Source organism: Heterodontus francisci, chromosome 11, assembly GCF_036365525.1.
Source record: "Heterodontus francisci isolate sHetFra1 chromosome 11, sHetFra1.hap1, whole genome shotgun sequence".
Lineage (NCBI taxonomy): Eukaryota > Metazoa > Chordata > Chondrichthyes > Heterodontiformes > Heterodontidae > Heterodontus > Heterodontus francisci.
This window is the reverse complement of record NC_090381.1, coordinates 95,881,527-95,909,115: the sequence shown is the minus strand read 5'-3', so window position 1 is coordinate 95,909,115 and position 27,589 is coordinate 95,881,527. Positions and strand designations below refer to the sequence as shown.

At 42.2% G+C, this 27,589-nt stretch overlaps 1 protein-coding gene across 3 annotated transcripts in view; it reads right to left on the bottom strand.

Moving 5' to 3' along the window:
* Positions 1-27,589, bottom strand: part of LOC137375407 (plastin-1-like) — a 176,399-nt gene that overhangs the window by 78,807 nt on the left and 70,003 nt on the right. For all 3 annotated transcript variants that reach the window (XM_068042586.1, XM_068042585.1, XM_068042587.1), the window contains exons 2-3: positions 7,664-7,772; positions 7,045-7,208 (exon numbers count right to left, since the gene is read on the bottom strand). In XM_068042586.1, coding sequence (XP_067898687.1) covers positions 7,045-7,208; positions 7,664-7,733 — 234 coding nt within the window. In that variant the 5' untranslated portion in view covers positions 7,734-7,772. The remainder of the gene's footprint in view (positions 1-7,044; positions 7,209-7,663; positions 7,773-27,589) is intronic.

Below are 27,589 nucleotides of genomic sequence, written 5' to 3'. Positions count from 1 at the left end.
ATTTCAGAAAGTTTCCCCATTTCACTTTAATATCAAATTTGTTTCCTTCATTGGCTCTTTGTGCCAGTTTACAACCCAATTGAAGGTGCGTCCCCTGGCTTGAGCTGTTGTTCCTCAACTTCAATTGTGCTTTGGCTAAACCCGATCCCTCTGTGCTTCAAAACCAGCAGAAAACAGCGAACAAGCTGGGGGCAGTAGAAACAGCAACAAATGAAAAGAAAAGCAAAATACTGCGGATGCCGGAAATCTGAAATAAAAACAAGAAATGCTGGAACCACTCAGCAGGTCTGGCAGCATCTGTGGAAAGAGAAGCAGAGTTAACGTTTCGGGTCAGTGACCCTTCATCGGAACAAAAGAAAGGTCTGTACCACAGCATGGAACAGCCAGCAAACAACAGGCAGTGGGAACAGCAACACAGGAGGGAAGGAGGGTGTGTTCATGATATTTGGGAGCAATTTGGGGAAGCTTCTGTTATTAAAAATAAATACTGTTGATTGTTTTCCACCACGCACAACCGGAATCCAAGACCTACATCCCCCTCAACCTAAACTCCCAAAGTCTTCAGCTCCCCAGAAGACACAAAAGCCAGGAACTTGGCCATTGCCTGGCTTTGGCTTAAAAAGTGCAGATGCTTTTCTTATTTTAAAAGCACTGAAGACACCCGAGGGAAGTTAAATCTGGTTCCTGGCAATAATCAATTGTGAGGGAACTGCTCAGACTTCAGGATCTGGTCACGAGAGTTGGAAGGAGGAGAAACATCAACAGGGAGAAGCATCAGGCCAAAAGGCTGGCTTTAAGAGCTCCAAGGTGTTGACACCATGAACAACAGTGTCACCTGCTTTATAGAGGTCTCAGAGGTAAGTATAAAACTGTACCAAGTTTAGAAGACTCAGAGGTAAGTGAATCAAAGAAGTGCATTGAATTGTGATAGACAAGTGTGCCAGAAGACTGTTACAGGAATTTAAGTGTGGCACTTACAGGAAGTAGATGCATAAGCATAACTTTGAATATGGGATAAATAAATAAGTCTTTCAATGCATCCATCACACTTCAGCTCTAACATTAAAAAGAAAACATTAAAAAAGCAATAACCTCCAACTGAGCGCAGGAAACCTTGTGGTCTTAAAACGGCAGGCTGGATAGCAAATAAAGCATTATGCATTACATGAAAATAATGTTCCACTCCTTATAATACAGCATATCTTCTGTCTTATCATGAGTGATGTCACATAGAATCTGCGAGTTAAACTTTTCAAAATATCCAATTTTTAAATCAATGAAGTCTCATACTTCAGCTTACAGGCTAAAAAAAAAAAGTTTAACAAAAGTAAATTTTTCCAACTACATAGTAAACAATGAGAAATACATGATGTAACATGTGAGGAACAGACTGTACCTCAGAATAGGAAACCAAGTATTTTAAACCTTTGCCTTTACTACTACAATTTATTTACAAGAGTCACAGCAATTGTGCCAATCAGAACATTTGTTTCCTGCCAAGGAGAAAGGATTGATGAATGATAAAAAGGCAGCAGAATAAAGGAACCCAATTTTTAACCTTCGCATTTCTTTCATGATTGTGATCATTTATCTTTCATCTTTCCTTGCATTTTACCCTTGGATGCCACCACACAAAAGGTTTACAGATGAGAAACAAATTCTATTGGTTCACCAGCTGATCTATGACTAAGTGAAGATAAGTCACACTGGCAAAAAGGGCGTGTTAGCCTCCAGGTGCCAATGGGTGCAGTAATAAATTGAAATGTGCTATTGGACTTATTAAGAGGAGGAACTTCATTTCTGGGAGACAAATATTTTCCCACAATTGTTCCAACACAGATACTCCCCTGTCATATTTCAGGGAGGATAGAAGCAGGGTAAAGCTCTTTTCACATTTTGTCAACAATGTGGCTTAACCCAACTACATCAGAATATTCTTTCCTCCACCAGTATTAATCTATCAGGCAAAATCTTCTTGGTCTTGCCCCCAAGTTCACTGAGCATAGGAAAATTAGGTTGAGAGGTGCACATGCCCCATAAGAGGTCCCTTCTGACTTTCGTGTATTCATTGGACCCAGGTAATCTAATGCGTCTTGATACAAAAATCAGGAAAATCTACCCTTTCTAATACTTGCTCTCTTTGGTGCATTATGAATGAGGTTGCAAACTAACTGTAATTTTTATATAGACATGCAATGGACTAACATTGACAATGAGTGGATGTCCATTTTTGCATAGGACATTTTCAGCAGAGGTCTGGACTTGATCCTGGTTTATAACGAAGTGTCAGTATTCTGGTCCTTTACATAAAAACATAAGAAATAGGGTACCGATCGAGGCGGGAGGACTGGTTTATAACGAAAAGTCAGTATTCTGGTCCTTTACATAAAAACATAAGAAATAGGGTACCGATCGAGGCGGGAGGACTGCACTGTTATTCAGTCCCACTTCTCCACAGGTCACAACATATATTTACATTTTCCCACTTAGCGAAACAGTCAATCATATACTCTATTTTTCCCAGAATAAAGCACACCAACCAGGTTTCTTTAATAAACAACAAAATTATCAGTTTATGATAAAACCAAGTTTTCACCAATAATGAAGTAAAACATACAAACACATTGAAATATTAAAGCCCCTTATTTATCCTAGCCTTCACACACACACACAAATACGTACACAACCAATTAATTGGGAAAATAAAAGAGATTTTTGTTTACAGCTGTAAATCGAAGGAATAAAAAAAAACACTTAGGCTGAAAAGAAGGTATGGAAAAATATCCTGTGTGTTGGTTAGGCATCTCAAATGTGAATAGGCAGCTTTCACTAGGATCTTCCCTGAACAATTCCTTCCAGGCAATGTTGAAGATCAGTTTAGGTAGGCTTTCCAAGAGATGCAGCTACAGAAAGCTCCAAATAAGTCATTCAGCAGAGAGGCAGTTTCAAGGTTTCTTCCCTCTCATTTGATGCAAGGTTTCTTCAAAGATGCAGGGATTCATCAAAAACAGGAGGAAATAGGAATCCCTTGATGCAGGATTTCTTTTCAGGAGAAAGATGGGCTGGTAGTCTCCTGGCAGGTCAAAAAGCAAACTGGCTTTTTAACAGTTCAAACTGAAACTGAAAAGTCCAGTCTTATGACATCTATAAATTTTGGCTGGTCACTTCTCTGCAAACATCTCTCCAAGCCAAAACAACTACTGCTGGGTTTTTATTTGAAAATGGATGCCTTCCAGTAACTGTTTACAGTTCCATTCTCAGTCCAAACCTTCCAGTAACTGTTAACAGTTCCAGCATCGATGGAATCTCTTTTCAGTTTAAAAATATAAATTCTCAAATTTTAACAAAAAAAATGGAAACCCTTGTCACAATAGAAGTGGGCTATCGAGCCCTTCGAGCCTGTTCCACTATTCAACAAGATCATATCTGATCTTCTATCTCCACCTTACCGCATTATCCCCATATCCCTTAGTACATAAAAATCTATGGAACTCAATCTTGAATATACTCAATGACTGAGCATCCACAGCTCTCTGGGGTATAGAATTCTGAAGATTTACAACTTTGAGTGAAGAAATGTTTCCTCCTCTCAGTCTTAAATGGCTAACTCCTTATTCTGAGACTGGGACCCCGTGTTCTAGATTCCCTAGCCAGGAGAAACATTTTCTCAGCATCTACCCTATCAAGCCCCTTAAGAATGTTCTGTGTTTCAATTAGATCAGCTCTCATTCATCTAAAGTCCAGGGAATTACCCAAAAATCTACCTGGCATCTACCCGACAATGTGGAAAATTGACCAGATATGTCCTATCCTCAAAAAGTAGGACAAATCCAATCTGGCAATTACCAACCCATCACCTCCCTCTCCATCATCATCAAAGTGATGGAAGGTGGCGTTGACAATGCTATCAAGCAGCACTTATACAGTAATAACCTGCTCACTGATGCTTAGTTTGAGTTCTGCCAAGGCCACTCAGCTCCTGACCTCATTACAACCTGGGTCCAAACATGGACAAAAGAGCTAAACTCAACAGGGGAGGTGAGAGTGTCTGCCCTTGACATCAAGGCAGCATTTGACCGACTGTAGCATCAAGGAGCCCTGGTTGGACTCAGACCTAGCACACAAGAAGTGGTTGTTGGAGGCCAATCATCTAAGTCCCAGGACATCGCTGCAGGAATTCCTCAGGGTAATGTCCTAGATCCAACCATCTTCAGCTGCATCAATGACCTTCTCTTCGTCATAAGGTCAGAAATGGGATGTTCGCTGATGATTGTATCATGTTCAGTATCATTCACAACTGCTCAGATACTGAAGCAATCCATGTCCATATGCAGAGAGAACTGGACAATATTCAGGCTTGGGCTGTTAAGTGGCAAGTAATATTTGTGCCACACAAGTTCCAGGCAATGACTATCCCCAACAAGAGAGAATATAACCATCCCCCCTTAACAGTCAATGACATTACCATCGCTGAATCCCTCACCATTAATATCCTGGAGTCACCACTGACCAGAAGCTGAACGGGACCAGCCATATAAATACTGTGGCTACAAGAGCAGGTCAATTGCTGAGAATTCTGAGGCAAGCAACTCACATCCTGACTCCCCAAAGCGTACCCACCATCTACAAGGCACAAGTCAGGGGTGTAATGGAATACTATCCACTTGCCGGGATGAGTGCAGCTCCAATAACACTCAGGAAGCTCTACACCATCCAGGGCAAAGCAGCCCACTTGATCAGCACCCCATCCATCAACTTAAACATTCACTCCCTCCACCGCTGATGCCCAGCGACAGCAGTGTGTACCATCTACAAGATCCATTGCAGCAACTCACCAAGGCTCCTTTCACAACACCTTCTAAACCAGTGGTCTCACCACCCAGAAGGACAAGGGCAACAGACACATGGGAACACCAACACCTGCAAGTTCCCCTCCAAGCCACACACCATCCTAACTTGGAACTATGGCTGGAATTTTACACCCCCCCCCCCACCCCCCCACTAAAGATGGTGGCGGGGGGTAGGTGTAAAATGGAGCGGGAGGCTTGAGGGTGGCCTTCCCGACCTGCTCCCACCTCCGCGAGCCATTTTACACAGGGTGGCGGCAGCGACAAATGGCCCACTCGCTCCAGGCCAATCAAGGCCCTTAAGTGGCCAGTGAACAGCCAGTTAATGGCCTCCGTCCGCTGCCATGGGCACTATACCCTTGGCTGGCAGGTGGCCCAGGCCCGAGAAAAGCCACCTCATAAAAGTAGGCAGTTTTCTGACGGCATGGGGGGTAGGCACCCTCTGCCCAATGAAGGGCTGCCACCGATGCCCCAACCACCCCCAACGCCCAACACACCCCCTCATCCCCCCAATCGACCATGCTTGCCTCGCCGGGGCCTGACCGATTGCACCCGGCGAGGCCCCAAAAACTTATCCGTTCTCCGGGGCTCCCCGATATCTTCTGTCTTCAGCTGTGTTTCAGTCCCAGCAGTGGCCACCGCTCCCGGTGGCGCTGCTGGGATAGAGAGCTGCTGACCCGCAGATTGGCTGGCAGCTCCATTAGGCAGAACTTCCCGCCTCAATGAGGTGGAAGTCCTGCCTCAGACCAATTAAGGACTTGGGGACCACAAAATGCGGTCTGGATCTTCAGGCCAGGTGGAGGCATGATCCCTACCAACTTTTCCGTCAGTGGACGGATCCTGTCCACTGAGGGTAAAATTCCAGCCTATATCACCATTCCTTCACTGTTGCCGGGTCAAAATCCTGGAACTCCCTTCCTAACGGCACTGTGGGAGTATCCGCACCAGAAGGACTGCAGCAATTCAAGAAGGTGGCTCACCAACTTCTCAAGGCCTCAAAATACGGGCCTTAACAATGACACCCACATCACATGAAAGAATTAAAAAAAACAAAGTCCTTTGGAACAACAATTATTTCTCATATAAGTAGCATCAGGTCATCGTGATGGTATTTGTCATTATATTGTAATGTCTTCTCTCCGAAGGAGCTTTCATGTTGACACTTATTTAGTTTAGTGTTCATGTGCTGGGCTCCCCAGGTTTGTGCGCTAAATTTGGTTCTTTTATCCGAGTGGCAGAATCATAGATCCATTCCTTTCTTTAAAAAGAGAGCCAGATTAGGGAGTGTAAAAGTGGGGATCAGTGGCATGGATAATAGTTTTCCTCAGTGCATCCTCAGCAAGCCTCAATGTTTAATCAAACCGACACATTGTGGTTGAGCACAAAATGATTTAAAATAATGGCTTATGGGTGTAACAAATTGAGAAAAAAAATTTCAGACAAATAGTCAAAAAATAAATTTTGCGCAGCATTCTGTGCATTAAGCTTTAATGCTGCACTTATATCAATTTAGCGCAACTAACTCCAGAATAATGGTACCATCAACTTTTAATGGAATTGGTACCTCTTGGAATAATGTGTGCTCTCACCGATTTATCAGTTTCTATTGCCTGGTAATTTCCTCTATGTTTAAAAGCAACTCTCTTAAGCAACCCCTTAATCCTCCACATTTCTTCCCACCCAATTGGGAAGAAAAAGAGTAGTCAGCTCCACCATAGCTGTCCACTAGGAACGGTTTAGCAGGAAGGAAGCTTTGTACCAGACTGCGAACTGGAATATTGTGTGGTCATAGAATATTCCAACTCAAGGTAAAGGAGAGATCGAAGAACTCTCCAGAAATGCGCCCCATGTGGGCCAGCCTGTAGAGCAGAGTTAACATTGAGCTTGGAAGAATCATAAACCCAAACCATCGCAGCTAGTAGAAATCAGGGATTATAGGGGAGAATAAACATGATTCAAGTAGGAGACTAGACCAAAACCCAGTTTTAACTAATCTTTATACTCTTCTGGGCTAAGTAGAGCTATTTAATCATGAGCAGTGGGCCTCTTCACTTCCCGTACAATCCAAGTGCAAGTCCTGGTTAATTTTTCAAGCAGTACAATTGGAAGAAACCACCAAGAATTTGGGAAAGTACAAGGACAAAGAACCAAAAAGTAGAACTACAAGCAGCAGAAAATAAAAGCCAAGTTCACTCACCGAGACAAATTCCTCAAAACTGATCTTTCCATCCTTGTTGTGGTCGCCTACAGTTAGAATTTGTTCCACAATTTCACGCACCCTGTAACCAGGCAGTGGAAGGTTTGCCTCCTTAAAGAGGTCTTGAAGCTCATAATCACTGACATAGCCAGAATTGTCAAGATCTTTGAAAAAAAAATCAGGTTTATGCAGTCTGCAGAACATCCAATTTGCTTTAAATATCAAAGCTATTTCTTGATCATTTTTCTACACACACACTCACATGCACTCTCAACTAAGTTTGTAAAGGTAGATTAATAATCCAGTTAGCAACTATTTTTATGTGGTGAGTTAATTAAATACTTTATATGAATTATGCTTGCTGAGATGTTTGAATGATGAAAATATTATGCATTGGAAAACACTTGGAAAATCAGAGAATTTATATTTCTTTAGCTAAAGGGCTTTTTCTTCTGCTGCTCTTTGATCACATTGTCCTCCGGTAATGAAACTTTGATCTGAGAATTTTTCTTAACATTCCAAAAGTTAATTACAGCACAATCCCATCAAGTGGGCTTATATTTCACCCAAATGGAATGATGGCTGAACGTCAAAGTTTCATAACACACAGAAACCATACCTATTTTGTTAAAGGCTTCCTTCATTTCCTCCAGCTCTTCTCGGGAGATGTGAGTTGTATGGTTTGCCATCTTTAACCAAACTGGATATCCTTCTTTACGCTTTGAGACCTAAATTTGGACATAAAGTCAATTCAGTGTCTTTCATCCTTGAAGCAGAACATAAACGGAATCCAACAGAGAACAATCAGTTTTGAAAAGGAGCGTCTTCTTGTTTTAAAACCGGTCATAAGTAAGACTTACTCGTGATTGAGTGCTGTGCAATAGGTAGTCTGCCCCCTCAACCTCGGCAAGAATATTTGCTGTTTCGGAACTACTATTTTCCTCCAGTTTTTCTAAAATTGTGAAAGTGCTATTTGAAGTGACAACCCAACATTACACTGTAAGGCCCTCCTTTCCTGCAATGGAAGGCATGTGTGTGAAAAACATGCCAGTTTCCCTGAAATTGCCAGTTTCTTCACCACCGCATCCGCCCACAACCCCGTCATCCCCCATCACCCCCCACCACCACCCCGGCACCTCCCTCCCTTAAGAGTCAGTATCACAAATAGCTGTGCACTAGGTTGGAGAATCAAATGGCTTGGGTGTACAATAATGGTCTTTACCTATTTTTCATACAAGTCTGAACTCACTGCAAGGAAATGGCAAAACCAATGGCAACTAATGTGTCTGCTGAGTAGAGGAGAAATAAGGACAATAAGTGGACTTATGTATTGTACCACTGACCATCTGTTAACACTCAAATTAAACTGTTACTGAGACAAGATTGAGTGAAGTTCAGTACCAAAGCTTAAAAAAGCTATGGCTGTAAATTTGCTGCAACCTGCACCAAGACATTAGACATGTAAGAGGGAACACATGCTTCAGCAAAGCATTCTAGTCTATTTGTGTTGCAGATATTGCCTCGCCCTCAGTGATTTCAAAATTTATTTCTGGTTACAATATATAAGCAGAGCAATGGATTGTGCTTCTGCTCACTTCAAACAATGGCAGACCAGCTAACCAGAAAATTGGACAGATTGCCAACATTTAACTGAATTATTTCACTGTGAGTTCAAAGAGAATATAACTAATATCCACTAATTCTATGCTTTTATGGGCCAGGAATTTCTCTGAAAGGGGGCGAGTCCCAGCATCAAGAACATATGCGGGTCCCGAGCCCACACGGGCGGGCAGCAGGACCGCAGAGGCAATCTTCCCAGAGGTGGCTTCTTAATTGGCCAATCAGAGGGCTGGCAGCTCTGCAGCGCCTCCAAGAGAAGCTGCTAGTATTCAGGTCAAGGGCCCCCTCCTCAAGGCTTGTAGCCTCTGGCTCCAATGATTCTCCTCCCCCCACCAGCCAGAAAATGGCTGCTTAAGGGGCCCTTAATTATTTAAATTAGCTGCCCGCCTCCAGTCAGGGGGCAGTCGCTACACTTCCTATCCTGCCACCCCCGGTAAAATAGCACGGCAGCGGGACTATATCAGGGAGCCATCCCAACGTGGCTCCCCGGCATTTTACCAGCCGCCCTGTCTTTGAGCCCACCACAGAGGGGCTGGTAAAATTCCGCCCAGCCTTTTTGCGTTCCACCAACTCAAAATTCTCTTTCATGTGATTCTGTAGAGAGAAAAGGACTGAGTTGTGGTGAGGAGGCATGTGTACCGGATCAATCTATCCAAGATGGGACGGTTTATTGGGCCTAATGACTTTATTTGCTCCTTGTTCAACAGATTCAAAAGATGACATTTTGCATATATTCAAAATAATGATGTGTATATATATATATATATATATATATATATATATATACACACACATCATTATTTTGAATATATGCAAAATGCATATATATATGTATGTAAAACGCCATATTTAAAATGATCACTGCACACACATACCACCTAATGCCTTTAACGGCCTAAGGAGACCTGTTTAAATAATCTTACTAACAAGGAAACAGGTACCAATTGGTTTAACAAGCAAAAATGGTTTTATTTTGAAGTCAGCATTCTCCTCAGCACTCTTTTTCAAAATAGTTTAATTTTTGTATATTTAATTGGACATCCATTTGGAAATGGCTCAGATGAGTGTCAGTCAGTCATTATTTTGTTTTTAAGTCCATCTGTATTTTTTGATTAATTTTTAGATTGCTTCTCTTGTGCTCTCCGTGTTTATCAGGGAACCCTTTAAAAACCTTGACCAGCTTAAAATCATATAGAAGTGAAATTCATAGCAAGAGTGTCTGACATGACAGCACTAAACAGTGTGATTATGCAACATGTTAAAGGAGTAGTGCACATGAACATTTTCATAACGTCATTAAAAATGTAATGACTGATTCGCATTCCATCCACTGGCATTTTACCCAATCATGTTGAATGGCAATCACAAACATCAGCTTCTTGTGTAATAACGTGGATCAAATACTCATACAGGAAACACTGGTCAAATGGAAAAATATGAGACCATGGCCAAAAATATGAGTTCCATAGCGCCACTACGAAAGCTAGAGGCCCTCCAAGTGGGCCGTGTGGCACCCCATGCTGGGAGGAGCACTAGCCCGGGCATGCCATACTCACGCTGGAAGCTTCCCAACTGGCCAGGTTGTGATGTCAAATAGCAGTTCTGGCTGATTTGATGCATGTATTCCAAACTTGGACCATGCAGGTCTGCTGAATGCATTCGCTTGCACTCAAAGCTGAGCATGTGTTCAGCTGCAATAGGAAACGCCTCCCCGTCACCCCCCGCTGGCACTATTTAAAGGGCCATCATCTAACCTTCAGTTAAGGTGATCTTGAGTAACTTCTGGTACTGGAAAATTTGTGGAATTGTGGGGGGGTGTTTTTGGAGGTGTTGTGGTGAGTGGCTGGATTTTGCAAGGAGTGTTGCTGCATCTTCAGAGGGCAAAGAATTTGGTGACTTGTCTACACAACAGCTGCCACAGGTATGGGGGCTGTAGTTGACTCCACACTACTCTCGAAAGTTCACTGAGTATCAGTATCTGAGCTGGTGACTACGAGTGTCAGATCAAGTGACAATGCTTCTTCATTAGTGCTGTGGTGTTGCTCTCGTTTTTCGTCCTGAGGCTGCTGTGGCTGGGCAGGTGACAGTTCCCGGGTGACTGAAAGCAGAAAATCAGAAAAAGGAAGATTGGGGTGAGGGAAGAGGGTCAGTTTGGAAAGCAAAAGGTGCATTGTCACACCGTCAGCAGCTTGCACTTCATAGCAGGATGAGAGAAGGTGGGAGTTGAGAAAGGCATAAGGCAGGAATGTACTAACATCCTGAATGTTCTCAGTGACACCGGATGCCACGGACTCGGTCGCAGCTGAACCCCATGATGGGAAGAGAACCATCTTTTCTGTAGAGATCGCGAGCTGCAGGCATCCTTGGCCCCCACCACTTCTGCTCTGTCCCCGGCAGTTATGGGCCACCTTGTTCTGCAATGATTATGTAGCATGGTGTTTGGGCGATGTGCCTGCCACAGCTGAAGAGCTGGAGGTATGTGGAAGCAGCAGGAGATGGGTGTGGGGCTAGCAGCATTGCAAGTTCTGAGAGGGTGAGGTGGAGAATCTGGATGTTAGGCCTAAGTGCTAGGCACTGCTGATGCGTGAGTGATGGAGGTGTAAAGTGTTTAGCAGCGTGAGAGATTGGTGATGCAGCGAGTAGGAGATACATTCACTGAACTTGACCACCCATATGAGATCATTGGCCTTCTGGTGGCATTGCTGCCAGGCCCTTGGAGCCAATCTCCAGGCATTGCCCTACCTGTCTACCTGCTCTCATTCCCTTTGGCACATGATCCTTGCGGGCCTCCTCATTCCCCTGCCAGAACATGATCTCTCTCCTTCCGTTGACCTTTACCACTAAGGCCTCCAGCTTCATATCCATGGACCCAGGAGCCCTATCTCTTCCCTGGTGCTCCATTTGTGCAACTCCTACTTGCAGACAGTGTCAGTATAGGCAGTCTGCAACACTGAGTGCAGCTCCCCTTTAAGAGGGGCAGGCTGCCTTGGAGGAGCAGGCTGGCTGCCATGTATCAGCACATGCTGCTCGGCCCACTACTGAGTGGTCAGGCAGCTGGCAGCGTGGGCCCAACTTGGGCCATTGCTACAATCATTTAAATGGGGAGGAAGCACCAAATTTGTGCACTGCCTGACTCAATAGAACGGGTGTGGGCAAATTGTGAATCATGATGCCTGCGCCTGAAAATGGGTCTTCACGAATTTTTAGCCCTCCTTTCAGCAACAGTCTGTGCAATAGCAAATGTATTACAAGGACCTAGCTCTGTATATTTCACCAGGCCTACTGCCTGCTCATGCTGATCATTGATAAATGTATTGTACTCTCTTTGGTTTAGCAACGGTGCCAGAATATATTAATTGACTGAAAGCAGTGAGATAGAAGATTCCCAACAGATCCAGTAGAGCAACAGTTGTGATGGGGGCAGTGGTGGAGAGAAGTGTTTTGTTAAGGACAGAGACATTCCATTTTTACAGAGGTGCAAACAGATGATTTAGTGGCTGATGTTAGAGGTGGAAAATCTCTTGATGGATTAGTTGTCATGTTCGAAGTAAAGCCCATGAACGAGCAGTCTGCTAAGGCTGTGCATTGACAACAGGATTGAATCAGTGGATAGAGCCTAGAGTTGTTAGGGGGTGAATCAAACTGGTTTGTTGAAGAAAGACCTCAAAATGTTTTTGTTTTAAATCCCAGATATCTTCAGCATCATTCAGTTGGTGTCTCATATTTTAAGTTCTCTTATAGCTTTGGCATTTTATAGAATCTTATTTTTGGACGCTCAGCCTTGTTCCCTCTTTTTCAGCCTTATTCTTGCCTTGAGCCTTTCTTCAGATTTTCCATGCTAGGAATCCTGGAAGAAGAATTCCTCTACACTATATGCAACAAGATCGCAAACCTATTTCTAAACAATGGAATTTATAAGCAGTGCACAGAGTAAATCGTCCTGCGTGAACATGATCCAATTGGTACACATAAGATCTTCATCACTTCTAGTGAGAATGATTTGGGTTTGGACCTCCACTGTAACAGATCAGCTGTTGAAAAAGCCAAAACTTGCTACCATTCCCTGATTTTTAAAAAATATATTTACATATTACAAAAAGCTCTGTTAAGTTATGATGTCATGTGCAACTGGTGTATATGTTCTTCAGTGTTGAGATAATTTATAGTCCAAAGAACACAAAACCAGAGCTATGGTCCAGGTACTGCAGTTCACTGCCACACTGAACACAAGCAAAATCCATGTAACTAATTTGGCGTGACATGATTTCTTTTTCAAAAGTGACATAACGCTGTTTTTTCCCCTCCCCAATAGTAAAGGGTCGTGAATAAGTTTCAATGTTTTCCGATTCACTTAAACTGGACCACTTTGAATCTAGGAGGTACTGACATTCTCTGAATTTATTGTAACGGGAGTTCTGCCACTTGTTTTTTCTAACTAAGTACAGCCACAGAGAGATCTGACTCGCCCCTCTCAACAGCAGTGTGAGCAGGCGATATAATTATATCTTCCTACCTATACCACTGGAGATGGACTTCATGCAACATTTCCTTGATGTAATAAAACTGCAGAACAAGTTGGTGACTATACAGTGCTACTTGTATTTTCCTGTGCAGCCAAAGAAGAAAAGCAAAAAACATCTCAACTGTAAAAGCTTGAACTGAAGCAGATCAATCATCCACTTGCCAAGAAACTTTACCCAAGGCCTACAAGAATTTGCGAAGCAAACTCTTCCAGGAACTGAGCCTCCCAAATACTTCCTGACAAATCCAAAACCAATGTTTAAATGTCCCTCACAAGTTGTTCAACGCTAATATTAACACCATCATATTTTATTACAACTGCCAAGCACATCACTGAGCTACCTCATGGATTACCAGCTTCCGAATTCTACAATGATTCCAGACACTGCCTCTAAACCCTCCCTCATTGCTTTGCCTGATAAAATTATTTTGGATTTGTAATCAACATTAAAACACATTCATTGTTATAATGTACCCAGCTAAGAAATTTTGTTTTGAACCACCTTCTGAACTCTTTGTGATTCAAGATTCAATCTAAAAGGAATAAAATAGTATTAAGGTCTAAAGCAATAATTATACACTTCAACATTAATCAATTTAGTTTCTGGTTACAAAATTCCATCTTCCATCTCCTGCTGGAGGAATCATTGATAAAACTAGTACCCAACGGATACATTGTTAGATTCCGATTCATAAAATGTCTCAATCATATAATCAAACATACCCAAGACAGTCTGACATAAAGGAAAGAGTGCAACCACTGAACCAAGCTGGCAAGGGCAATTTGAGATGGGCAATACATGCCAGCCTTGCCAAAAATGCCCACACCCTATGAATGAATTAAAAAAAAAAATCACTTTTTTTCCTTTCTTCTCCAAGTCCTAGGAGTACGACAATGCAGCTGAGTTCTACCCACTTCCAGCAAGGCCACTGTGTCATTTGCTAACCTTGCCTCAGATGGGGGCACTACAATTGGCTTCATTCATCTGAACAAATACTGGGAAAACAAAACAACCTGGGTACTGCTCCCAATTGCAATCCAGAGTGGAATCCATCCCCCACCCCCACCACTTCCAAAATGCTTTCATGAACATCCATTCTTTACTGAATTATAGACAAGATTTTTAAATTACCTATGGCTTGCTAGATTATGCCATGAAATACTTTGAACTTCCTCCACTTTACTTCGTTATTTATTTGTTATATTTCTAGACTAGTAATCCAAAGGCCTGGACTAAAAATTCAGGCAACACAAATCCAAATCCCATTGTGGCATTTTGAAAAATTTCATTTCAGTTCTTAAACTCCAGAAATAAAAAAAACTGGGATCAGTAAAAGTGCCCAAGAAGCTGATGGCTTGTAGTTCACTAACACCCTTTAGGGAAGGAAACATTCTGATCTTACCCAGTCTGGCCTGTATGTGACGAAAGTAATCACACAGGTTAAAAGACCAAAGGAAAAATCAAACAAAGCACTGGGATTCACTTCTAGAGAGACAGAATTGAACAGCAGAGAAGTTATGTCAAACTTGTATAGAACTTTGCTTAGACCACACTTGGAGCATGGTGTATAGTTCTAGTCTTCATTATACAAAAAGGTTGAGAAGATACAAAACAGGATTTACAAAGGTGATAACAGAACTGAGAGGTTATATCTGTCAGGAAGGACAAAGCAGTCTTGGGCACTCTACTCCAGAAAAGAGAAGGCTGGAGAATGATCTAATAAATGTCCTTAAAATTATGGAAAAAAGTTAATAGGGTAGCTGTCGAGAAGGTGTCTCCAATTGTGAGAAGCCAAAACTAGGGGCCATAAATACAAGATAATCACTAATAAATCCAATAAGGAATTCTCGAGAAACTTCTTTACCCAAAGCATGGTAAGAATATGTAACTTGCTACCATATGGAGTTGTGGAGAATAGCACAGATGCAGTTAAGGAGGAAGTTCAGTAAGCATATGAAGCAGAAAGGAATAGAAGGATATGCTGATATAGTGAAATGAAATAAGGGTTGAGGAGGCTCATGTGGAGCATAAAGACCATAGTTCAGTTGGGCCAAATGGCCTGTTTCAATGCTGTAAATTCTATGTAAGTCGCATATTAATGTGGTTAACTTTTAACTGCCCTCTGAAGTGGCTGAACCATTACCAGCAGCTCAACGCGGCAGCTTTTTTTTTTTATACGTTTGTGGAATGTGGGCGTCGCTGGCTAGGCCAGCATTTATTGCTCATCCCTAATTGCCCTTGAACTGAGTGGTTTGCTAGGCCATTTCAGAGGGCATTTAAGGATCAACCACATTGTTGTGGGTCTGGAGTCACATGTAGGCCAGACCAAAGCAAGGATGGCAGATTTCCTCCCCTAAAGGACACTAGTTAGCAAAATGGGTTTTGACAACAATCAACAATAATCACCATTAAACTAGCTTTTTAATTCCAGATTTATTAATTGAATTCAAATTTCACAATCTACCGTGGTCCCCAGAGCACTAGCCTGGGCCTCTGGATTACTAGTCCAGTGATATTACCACTATGCCAATGCTTCCCAACTACTGCCACCTTCTAGAGCAATTAGGAATAAGAAATAAATGCTAGCGATGCACACACCCCAAGAATGAATTATTAATTTTATGAATAGCTGCCGAAGTAATAAAAAATAATCTCTGATGACTAAGCAAATAATTTCAATCCCTCCTTTTTGCTTATTTTCTTGCTTATTTTCTCCCTTCAAGACAGTAATTCCCTCCGAGAGTATAATTCCAACAGCACAAGCAACCCCTGATACCTCATCCAAATAGAATTTATTAATGTGAGTGTTGTTAGCCTATCTGACTGCAGAGTGCATCACACATACATGCCAACCTGCTGATTTCACAGCGTTTACCAGCCCATCAGAATTTGCTAATCAAAATTAGCTTTTTTTAAAAAAAAAACGGAGGCACTTCTTGTCAATGTTACCCCACAATATCCTGAATTTCTCTATCCCAAGTGCAGGGTTGCTCACATGCATGAATCCACAAAGTTCTCCTTCTGGGTATACATGCATGGGGTCTTTGCACATGTATATATTAGCAAAGATATACAAATAAGCAAAATCCACACATGCTTAAAAATGGTAAAAACGTGTGCACTTGTGGAGTTTGGGAGTATGCATGGGCCTCAGACTTAGTGTTTGGCAACAGACAGGAAAGGAAATTAATGGTCAGAATTTTATGTTGGGCTGGAGGCCCTGCCCATCAGCAAAAAAAAGTCGATGGCGAACTCGCCTCTGTTGAGCCTGGAAGCCACACGGTAATTTTCCATGGCCCAGGCCCTCAATTGGCCTCAGGCAGGACTTCCACCCCTCTGAGGCAGGAAAGAGCTGCTGGCCAATCAGCGAGCTGGCAGCTCTTCAGTCCCAGTAGTGCCACCAGGAGCGCTGGCCACTGCTGGAACTGCACCCAGCCAGGGCAGGCAACATGGACGAGGTCCTGGAATGCAAGTAAGTGTGTGGGGCTGCGCCGGGGACAATTGGCTGGGCCCCAGCAAGGCGGTGGTGGGGGGTGATCACTCGTGGGGGGAAGGTGCTCCAATGGGGGCGGCTTGTGCCGCAGGGGGATCCTCCGTCGGGCATGAGGTGCCTGATCAGGAGGGCCCCCCTTCAGCCTGCAAGGAGACCACCAAGTTTTACTGGGCAGACTTCGGACTACTGAACTGCCTGCCTGCTGCTGGTAATATACCAATTAATTGGTCATTTAAGGGCCTTAATTGGTCTGGGACGGGCAGGCCATTTGTCATCTCCCCCGCCACTGGTAAAATTGCAGCGGAGGTGGGAAGGCGATGGGGACAGCAGCCCCTGCCTCCCATTGGTGCTGAGGTGAATCGTAGCAATCAAACTGCAGCTAAAATCTCACAGAACCATCACTGGCGTTCTAATGGAATCCTCCTGCTGTGTATACAGTAAGTTTTACCCACCCCTTTCTACTTCGATAAGCATCTGCAGTTCAATATTTGATTTTTCCCTCGCTAAACCTTTTCGCCTCTCTGCTTCTCTTTCCTCCTTTAAGATGCCTCTTTGACCGTGATTTGGGTCACCTGCCCTAATATCTCCTTATACGACTTGATATCAAATTTTGTTTGATAACTCTCCGGTGAAGCACCTTAGGACATTTAATTACATTAAAGGCGTTAGCTAGAGACAAGTTGTTGGTGTTGTTTGGATTAAATAGCTGAATTTTTAACTTATTGCTGGTACTTTTAATTCCAGCCTATTTTTTCTATGTTCTTTAATTGTCCCCTCTTTTGCCCACTTTCTGTTCTTCCTCATAGTTTTTCCCTTCTCTCTTTCCTCTCCTCACTTCCACACAGCCACCACTTTATCAGAGGATTTGCTAACACAATGCAGTCGAGCCAGGCTTCGACACAATGTAATTCAAACAAGGCAAAAATCTGCAGTTGAACTGCGGCTGTTACTGCTTCCCCACCTCTCAAACTTTGTGACAGATTATATGGATCTTATGACGGAAATGTTTCAAGGAAATGTTACAATAAGAGTTTTGTATATTATTAGAAAACAACTTTCAGCTTCCACAGTCCCACCCATGGCAACTTTGACTTACTAACCCCTGCAGAGTTCTGACAACTGAATGACTTTGACTCAAAACACACAACTACCTCATGATCCAGGATGATCCACACAATGTCTTTGTTGCCTGTTGCTGGGACATGCCAGGCCAGCTGAGAAGCTCTGGCCAGGGGTTCTCAACAGGGGGGATTGACAGACCAGTCAGCCCGTAAGATGGTCTCGAGGGGTCCGGCAAAAGTAAAATAAAAATAACCAGAGAATGTGTAGAAAAAGATGCAACTTGTATTTATAAATTAACTGCTTGCTACCCAGAAGAAACACCTGTCTGACTGAGTTTGGCTACCTCAATAGGATCACTGCATTCTGAAGGTAATTCACTCTGTGAAGCGTTTAGAAACGTTTGGACGACAAAGGTGTTTAATACCGTTAAAGACATTGTTACGGCCAAGTGAGAAGTGGGTCACAGTCGCCTCTCTTGCTTTACCTCTTATTTGACGACAACAGGGTTTATTCCTTTTAAACAGTGGTTGTGCTTACCACCTCTGAGTGTTTTACCTTTTACCTTTACTGTGATCATGAAAGAACCAAGTGGACAGGTTTGCTGAGTTTAAGTATAATAAACTTACCTCTTTCTTGTTTAAACACTCTAACCCTGATTTAAAAAAATTAAAAAATACGCTACACATCCACACGAGAATCAGACACACACAAATAGATTACAAAGTGGAAAGTAGAGTTTTTAAGTTGGATTAAAGTCCAGAATAAATAGAGGTTAAATACACAGCTGGAGGGTGGATGATTCGGTGCTTGTCTGGCTGGAGTTGTACTCTTGAACTCCTTGGTTGGTCAAACCACTTTGTGGTTGGCCTGCTTTGCTCAGGGCTTTCTTGAAGGCAGAATTGTAGTTTGCTCTGTTCTCTTGGTCTCTGGCTGTAGCAATCTGTAGGCTTGAACAGTCCAAAGTCACAAACTTGATGTTTTCCAGAGAGAGAGAGAGAGAGAGAGAGAGAGAGAGAGAGAGAGAGAGAGCGAGAGCGAGAGCGAGAGAGAGATAGATAGATATAGAAAGGGAAGCACGCAGCCTTCTCTGCAGCTGCATGCTCAGTTACTGCTCGTCTTCTCTGAGTGTAACAAAACTTACCAGTTTTTCCAGGGATGGACAGACGGTCACATGGTTTTCTCAATCCCCTTTGTTTTTAATGAGGTCCAAAGTCAAAAACCCAAAACCTCGCTTAGGTGCAGTTCTCAGTGTTTACCACCTGGAGGGACATCTCCACTTATGAATGCCTCAGGATGACTTTGAATGTCCTGCTTATGAGGCTGATCTACTGTTAGCCAAAACATTGTTCTAGCTGGGTTTCTTGTTAGACTTTTGTCTCCAGTTTAATCTCCTGGTATTTCAGATACAAATTGCAGTGGCCATCTTGGCTGCTGTTTTTTTAAAAAAGTTAACTGTAGGATTTTTTCCACTAAAAGTCTAATGTAAGTTTCCAACTGATGAAATTAGTATTTCTTATTGGGTACATGGGGTTTTCTTGACACCTCCGTCCTATGCAGAATGAAATGTGACTATAGGAACATTTCATTAAAGGGGTAGGAAAAGAAAAAGAAGCAAATACACATTCATTCTCACTCACTCCCCATTTAAAGACCACCAGTAATAGAACTACTTTTGTCTTGATAAAAAATATGGAACTTGCATTCATATAGTTATTTTTTATCTCTCTCAAACATCCCACATACAATAAATTACTTTGAAATGCAGTTTTCATAGTTACATAGATCATATGGGGTATTCAGCATAACACAAGCGTACACAAAAATAGGTTTAAAAAACCTAAAATACACAGACAATGATTGTCTCTCAATGGCTAAGTTTTGATTCTGATTTAGATTTTGTCCTTGCAATGTAGATTTTTCTCTATGACACTAAATCAGACTGATGTATAAATCATTGTAATATCCAACTTGATATCATGAATACCAACTCCCAGTGTGCGTAACCAGCATAATCTAGTCAGTACATGTAATAGGACATCAACTCTGTGGTTGCAATTTTCATCATAACACACATTCAGTTGTGAAATATTGTACTTGCTCTTCACGTTAGCTGAAGCTGAAGATTGTTAATCAAACACCAGCCCTCTGTTACGGACAGGTCTCAGTGAAGACACTTGAGTCTCACCAATTTTAATTCAGCAATTCTATTGCTAGGATATAAATTTAATGTAACCCTGCGAGCATTACAGGGGAGTAAAAAGAGCCTTATATATCAGTGAATTGTGTGCTCTGAATTTACAAAGAGACAGGGACAGGTATCCTGATATACTGTGAAGCCATAATAAAAGTTCTCTTTTCTAACATTACTGTTATTCATTTCAAGTCCCTAATTTACTTCTAACATTCTTTTCCCTTTGGTTACATCACAGACAACTAACAGAATTTTCACACCTACATTAAGAGCAGCACAATAACCAAGGGTTAAATTTTTGTTTTGAGGGTGGGAAACAGGAGTCAGGATTGTTTCTGGGTCTTGAACAAGCTCTGCTCCCTGTTGGGAAACAAGTCATTGACCTGGGATTTTCATGGAGGTGCCCCCTTAATTGGCAAGGAGGAAGCTGGAGCTTTCTGTCCAATTGGACCCTGCCCAATTAAGGACGGCAGGCGGACTCTCAAAGCTGGAGGGCCAATCAGAAGCTTTTAAGCTTGAGAAGAGCAGCAGGCTGCAGTAAAGGGTAAGTAATTGATCAGAATCATGGCTTAATTTTGTGGGAAGACCAATTAAAAAGGCCATAGACTTCGTGGCTCCTGGATTTTGTTCTTTACATTCCAAATAGAGTGGATTTCTCCTTTTATATTTTTTCTTGCCCCTTGTCCAAGAATGACAGAAATTTGTATAGAAACATAGAAAATAGGAGCGGGAGTACATCATTCGGCCCTTTGGGTCTGCTCCGCCATTCAAAAAAGATCATAGCTGATTGTCTAATTCAGCACTCTGTTCCCGCTTTCTCCCCATATCCCTTGGGCATTAATATATCTATCTCCTTCTTGAAATACATTAATGACTTGGCCTCCACTGCCTTCTGTGGTAGAGAATTCCACAGGTTCACCACCCTCAGTGAAGAAATTTCTCCTCAGCTCGGTTCTAAATGGCATATCCCGTATCCTTATATTGTGACCCCTGGTTCTGGACTTCCAAACATCAGGAACATCCTCCCTGCATCTAGCCTGTCTAATCCTGTTAGAATCTTATAGGTTTCTATGAGATCCCCTCTCATTCTTCTACACTCTAGTGAATATAGGCCTAGTCGACCCAATCTCCCCTCATTTGTCAATCCTGCCATCCCAAGAATCAGCCTAGTAAATCTTCTTCGCACTCCCTCTATGGCAAGAACATCCTTCCTCAGATAAGGAGACCAAAACTGCACACAATACTCCAGTTGTGGTCTCACCAAGGCCCTGTATAACTGCAGTAAGAAATCCTTGCTCCTGTACTCAAATCCTCTTGCAATGAAGGCCAACATACCATTTGCCTTCCTAACTGCTTGCTGCACCTGAATGCTTGCTTTCAGCCACTGGTGTACAAGGAAACCCAGGTCTCGTTGCACCTCCCGCTTTCCCAATCTATAACCATTCAGATAATAATCTGCCTTTCTGTTTTTACAACCAAAGTGGATAATCTCACATTTATCCACATTAAACTGCATCTGTCATGCATTTGCCCACTCACCCAACTTGTCCAAATCATATTGGAGCCTCTTTGCATCCTCCTCACAGCTCACATTCCTCCCCCCCCCCCCCCGCCCCCAGCTTTGTGTCATCTGCAAACTTGGAAATGTTACATTTAGTTCCCTCACTCAAGTCATTAATATATATTGTGAATAGCTGCGGTACCCCATTAGTCACTGCCTGCCACCCGGAAAAAGATCATTTTATTCCTACTCTTGGTTTCCTGTCTGTCAACCAATTCTCAATCCATGCCAGTCTATTACCCCCCAATCCCATGTGCTTTAATTTTGCACACTAACCTCTTATGTGGGACCTTATCAAAAGCCTTCTTAAAATCCAAATACACCACATCCACTTGTTCTCCCTTATCTATTCTACTAGTTACAGCCTCAAAAAACTCCAGTAGATTTGTTAAGCATGATTTCCCTTTTGTAAACTCACTGACTTTGTCCAATCCCGTTTATGCTTTCCAGGTGTTGTGCTATCGCATCCTTTATAAAACTCTAGCATTTTCCCCACTACTGATGTAAGGCTAACTGGTCTGTAATTCCCTGTTTTTTCTCTCCCTCTTTTTTTAAATAGTGGGGTTACATTTGCTACCCTTCAATCTGTAGGAACTGCTCCAGAGTCTATAGAATTTTGGAAGATGACCACCAATGCATCCACTATTTCCAGGGCCACTTCCTTTAGTACACTGGAATGTAGATTATCAGGCCCTGGGGATTTGTCAGCCTTTAACACCATTAATTTCCCGAGCACTATTTCTTTTTACTAAAACTGATTTCCTTCAGTTCCTCCCTCTCATTAGACCCTTGGTTCCCTAACATTTCTGGGAGGTTATTTGTGTCCTCCTTTGCAAAGAGAGAACCAAAGTATGTGTTTAATTGTTCTGCCATTTCTTTGTTCCCCAATATAATTTCCCCCGTTTCCGACTGTAAGGGACCTACATTTGTCTTCACTAATCTTCTTCTCTTCACATATTTATAGAAGCTTTTACAGTCAGTTTTTATGTTCCCCACAAGTTTACTCTCGTACTCTATTTTCTCCCACTTAATCAATCTCTTTGTCCTCCTTTGCTGAATTCTAAACTGCTCCCAATCCTCAGACATGCTGCTTTTTCTTGCAATTTTATATACCTCCTCTTTGGATCTAATACTATCCCTAATTTCTTTTGTAAGCCACCTTTTCAGTTTTATTTTTGCGCCAGACAGGAATGAATAATTGTTGTAATTCATGCATATGTTCTTTAAATATTATCCATTGCCTATCCACCGTCAACCCTTTCAGTAAAGTTCCCCAATCTACCTTAGCCAACTCGCGCCTCATACCTTCGTAGTTTCAGGACCCTAGTTTTGGATTCAACTATTTCATTCTCCATCTTAATGAAACAGATGTGATGGTCAAATGAGATGGGAAAATCATGTATATAAAGCACATACACTTTAACAAACATCAGCAGATCTACAAGGCTGATCATAACAAACCAGATGACATGCTGTTTTATAAAGACAACCACCTGGATTTATGTAGCACCTTCACATTACAAGAGATTATAATAAGAGTACAAGAACATTACAGAGAAGACATACCGATCTCTCGGATACATGCCCTATTTGTGAAGCTCTGGCAGAATGAAGAAATTCCAAGTGCTTTTAGAGACGCCATGATGATCAGAATCTTCAATAAAAGAGACAAGTCGAACTGTAGCAACTATAGGGGCATAACATTGCTCTCAACTGTCGGCAAGCTCCTAGCTAGGATACTTTTTATTGCCTATTGCCAATTGCAGGAGGTCCCTCCAGAGTCCCAGTGTGGCTTCTGACCCGCAAGAAGAACAATGGACATGTGGACAACCACTTTATCAATGCAATTTTTGGAAAACATTTCCAATTTATAATAATTTCAAATCTATACAGAGGATTACATAAAAAGAGCTCTAATAACCCTTCCTAGGAATAATAATACCACATCCAGGCTACATTTCAAAGTAAAATAAATTAAATTGAACTTGTGCATTGTAAGTGAAAAATGCAGAAATATGCTATTTTCAATGGCTGAGGGTTTCACCTGCAGGCAAACTGAGGCAGGGGCAGAGACAGGTGATATTTCCTAAGTGGAGGTAGGTGGTCTTAGTGCTGGAGAGGATATAGGGTCAGACGCTCAACTTAGGATCAAATAGAATGCCAAGGTAGAGAAAGTTTTGGTTCAGTATCAGGCAGTGGTCAGGGAGGAGCATTGAATCAGTGGTGACGGAATGGAGTTTGTAGTGGGAACAGAAGAAAATGGCTTTGGGCTTCCCAATATTTAATTCAAAGCAATTTCTGCTCATCCAGTACTGGATATCAGACAAGCAGCCTCAACAATTTCAAGCAATGCTTTGTTTTTATAGTAGCTTAGACACACTAAGCTACTTATAAAAAGTCTACATTAGGAATGTTCTAATTTTCAGTGAACAGTTCATACTTGTGTTATTCGATCATGTGGAAAGGCTTTGCCCCAGATAAAACCCTTGCATTATCACATGGTATAAAACGCCTACATGACAGAAACAAGTCAGTGGGCTTCTAAATAATTTGAAGCACTTTGAACTTTTCTGCATAAGTCATTATGTAAAAGTACTATTATGAAGATATATAAGATTAATTGGTTCATTATGAAGGTATACAAGATTAATTGGTTCATTGGGTTGACACAACTCGATATTGTACTGAAGACTTTAACTACAAAGATCCCAGCTTCAATCACTGATCTATACAGAGGTAGACTTGTGAGTCAGATGGAGAGGGGGAAAGTGTCATAATTGCCCTCAAATTCCATGGATTAAAGGAGGAATAAATTGGTTGGCACTCCTACTGGATGCCCATGCATGTTGATGGATGTCAGGACCTGACTTATTTGTGATAATCCCCATTGTAAAATGCCTTATTGACATCTATGACCCAGGTTCACATACAAAGAGGTATCAGAGAGCCAACTGCACTTTGGGAGGAGAATTTCAGCATGAGGTGTCAAGAGAAGTAATGAGAGGGGACAAAATCTAAATAACCAAATCATGTTTTTGAGAGAGACTGTAACAGAGGTTTTAGTCTGATATAATATGTAAACGGTTGCCACGGTTCTTGCTTCTGTCCACTTTTGAATGACCCTTTCTGGAAAGCAGATGTGTTAGACATGCCTGACCCCCTGCAACCAATGCCCCAGAATCAAACAAACAGTCTGCCAACTCTCAACTGACAAGTCTTGTACCTATAAAAGTGCCAAACAGCCAATATGGCCGAGGTTCTGACACTCATGGAATCTACCGAAGAAGACTTAGTATTTATCCCTATATAAACTTGAGCTCATCCAAAATGCTGCTGCATTTACTCGCACTAAGTCTTGTTCACCATTACTGACCTACACTGGCTCCCAGTTCAACAACACCTCAACTTTAAAATCTTCATAATATAAAAACAGAAAATGCTGGAAATACTCAGCAGGCCAGGGAACATCTGTGGAGAGAGAAAAAGAAAGTTAACATTTCAGGTCGATGATCTTTCATCAGAATTTAAAATCCTCATCCTGGTTTTCAAATCCTCCCCATCTCTCCCTTCTACAGTCCTAAAAGCCTTTGTGATCTCTGTGCTCCTCCAACTCTGGCCTCTTGCACATCCGCAATTTAAATCACACCACCATTGTCGGCCTTGGCCCTAAACTCTGGAATTCCCTCCCTATAACTCTCCACCTTCCTCATTTAAGATGTGCCTTAAAACCCCTCTTGAACCAATCTTTTTAACAGCTATCCTGATATCTCCTGTTTTGGGTTGCTGTCATGAATGTTTTTAATCGATAACCTTAATACGCATCTTGGGATGTTTTGTTACGTTAAAGGGGCCATATAAATGCAAATAGTTTTTTTTGGAGACAGGCAGAAATGGGGAGATGTAGTCACACTGCTCTGAAGGTCATAGGCATTGTACCAACATTTCCACCACTGCATCTTCAAATCACTTGTGGATCAAATTTGTTTAAAAAAAAGATTGGAAGCGCTTTCAAAAAATAAACTAACTTTGTAGAACCTTTGCCATCTGTGCATAAAATGTCACAGTGAATCGATTATACTCAAAGTACCAAATATGGAAAATCAGTCACTGTGAATCATTTTATGCTTGATACATGGTTTTATATTTTAAGATCATGCTTGTATCATGAATGTCATACAATGGGAGTGAACAGAACATCATTTGAAAAATTGTTAAAGGATCAAAATCAAAACAAACTTCTCTTATTCCCATAGTATTAGTACGACAGTTAATGTGACAGTTCACTCAATTGCACCATATACTCAATGTGAAGTGATGGATTTTTGCAAAGGGATAGGGTGAGGCAGTCGTGAAGTGCGTGCCGAACAGGGGGACCTGGGGCTGCATGGGTATAGATCTTTGAAGGTGGGCAGGACATATTGAGAGAGTGGTTTGCAAAGCATATGGGATCTTGGGCTTCATAAATAGAGGTACAGAGTACAAAACCAGGGAAATTATGCGGCACCTTTATAAAGCTTTGGTTAGGCCCCAACTAGAGTATTGTACCCAGTTCGGATCACCACACTTTAGGCATCCTTGAGAGGATGCAGAGGAGATTTACCAGAATGGTTCCAAAAATGAAGGATTTTAGTTACAAGGTTAGTTTGGAAAAGCTGAGGTTGTTCTCCCTGCAGCAAAGGAGATTGAGAGGAGATTTGATAGAGGTGTACAAGATTATAACAGGCTTGGATAAGTTAGACAAAGTAAAACTGTTCCCATTAACTGATGGTCCAAGCACTACGGCACAAAGATTGAAGGTTTTGGGCAAAAGATGCAGGGGGAATGTGAGGAAAGAGGTCGTGACCTGGAATATGCTGCCCATGAGGGTGGTGGAAGTGGAGACAATCAATGGTTTAAAAAGGAAATTAGATGGATACTTGAAGGAAATCAACTTGTAGGGCTACAGAGATGGAGTGGGGGAGCAGGACTGGCTGGATTACTCCATGGAGAGCTGGCATAGATTTGATGGGCTGAATGGTCTCCTTCTGTGCAGTACATGACTCTATGACATAAAGATCAAACGACTGCTGTATATACCACTACACACCCACCCCCTTCCCCAAAAAACACGACAGCATTCATCCATACAAGCACATGGTGAATATGCTTTCTGAATCTTGAATATTACTGTTGCCTCTTTGTCAACAAGTTGTTGCTCCAAACACCACTGCAGCACCTCTGTACAAAATCTAGGCCAACACTTCAGGACAGTGCTGAGGGAGTGCTGTAATGTCAGAGATGCCATTTTAGGCTGCGTTTGCTGACAATGCAACCACTAAGTGGCGCAGTACTTGCACATGTGCAAATGCAGGCTCTTCAACTGGAACGTCAGTGTCTGCAAAGTTCAGGCAGCTGCCAGGATTAAAGATGGCAATGCTCAATTTATCACAGGAAATGCTTATGGTTAGATTGTTCTAGCAAACTAACCTTACATGAAACAAAAACAAGAAATGCTGGAGTCACTCAGCAGGTCTGGCAGCATCTGTGGAAAGAGAAGCAGAGTTAACGTTTCGGGTCAGTGACCCTTCTTCGGAAGAAGGAGTTCCGAAGAAGGGTCACTGACCCGAAACGTTAACTCTGCTTCTCTTTCCACAGATGCTGCCAGACCTGCTGAGTGACTCCAGCATTTCTTGTTTTTGTTTCAGATTTCCAGCATCCGCAGTATTTTGCTTTTAACCTGACATGAAGTTGGATGGAAGCCCAGTAACATGCTACCATGTAGTTATAGGATACTAACTATAATCCTCAGATCCATTTAATATTCCAGTAATCCTATTAAATGCAAAAGGAATTTTATAATTGCATTTCCATTGGAAATCTGGCAAAGTATAAAATGTGCTCCAAATTCTTTAATGTGATTTGATTATATGACTGACCAGGACTGATTTCACCCGAACGCAACCTCTCGCTCCCGCTCCAACGGCCGCTCTCCCCCCTCAGCAACTCGCTTTCTCCCTCTCCGCACCGGCCGCTTCCACCCCCTCAGCCGCTCGCTCCAGACCTCGCTGCTCCCCCGACTCATCGTTCCCCTCTCCTCGGCACCCGTTCTCCTGTCA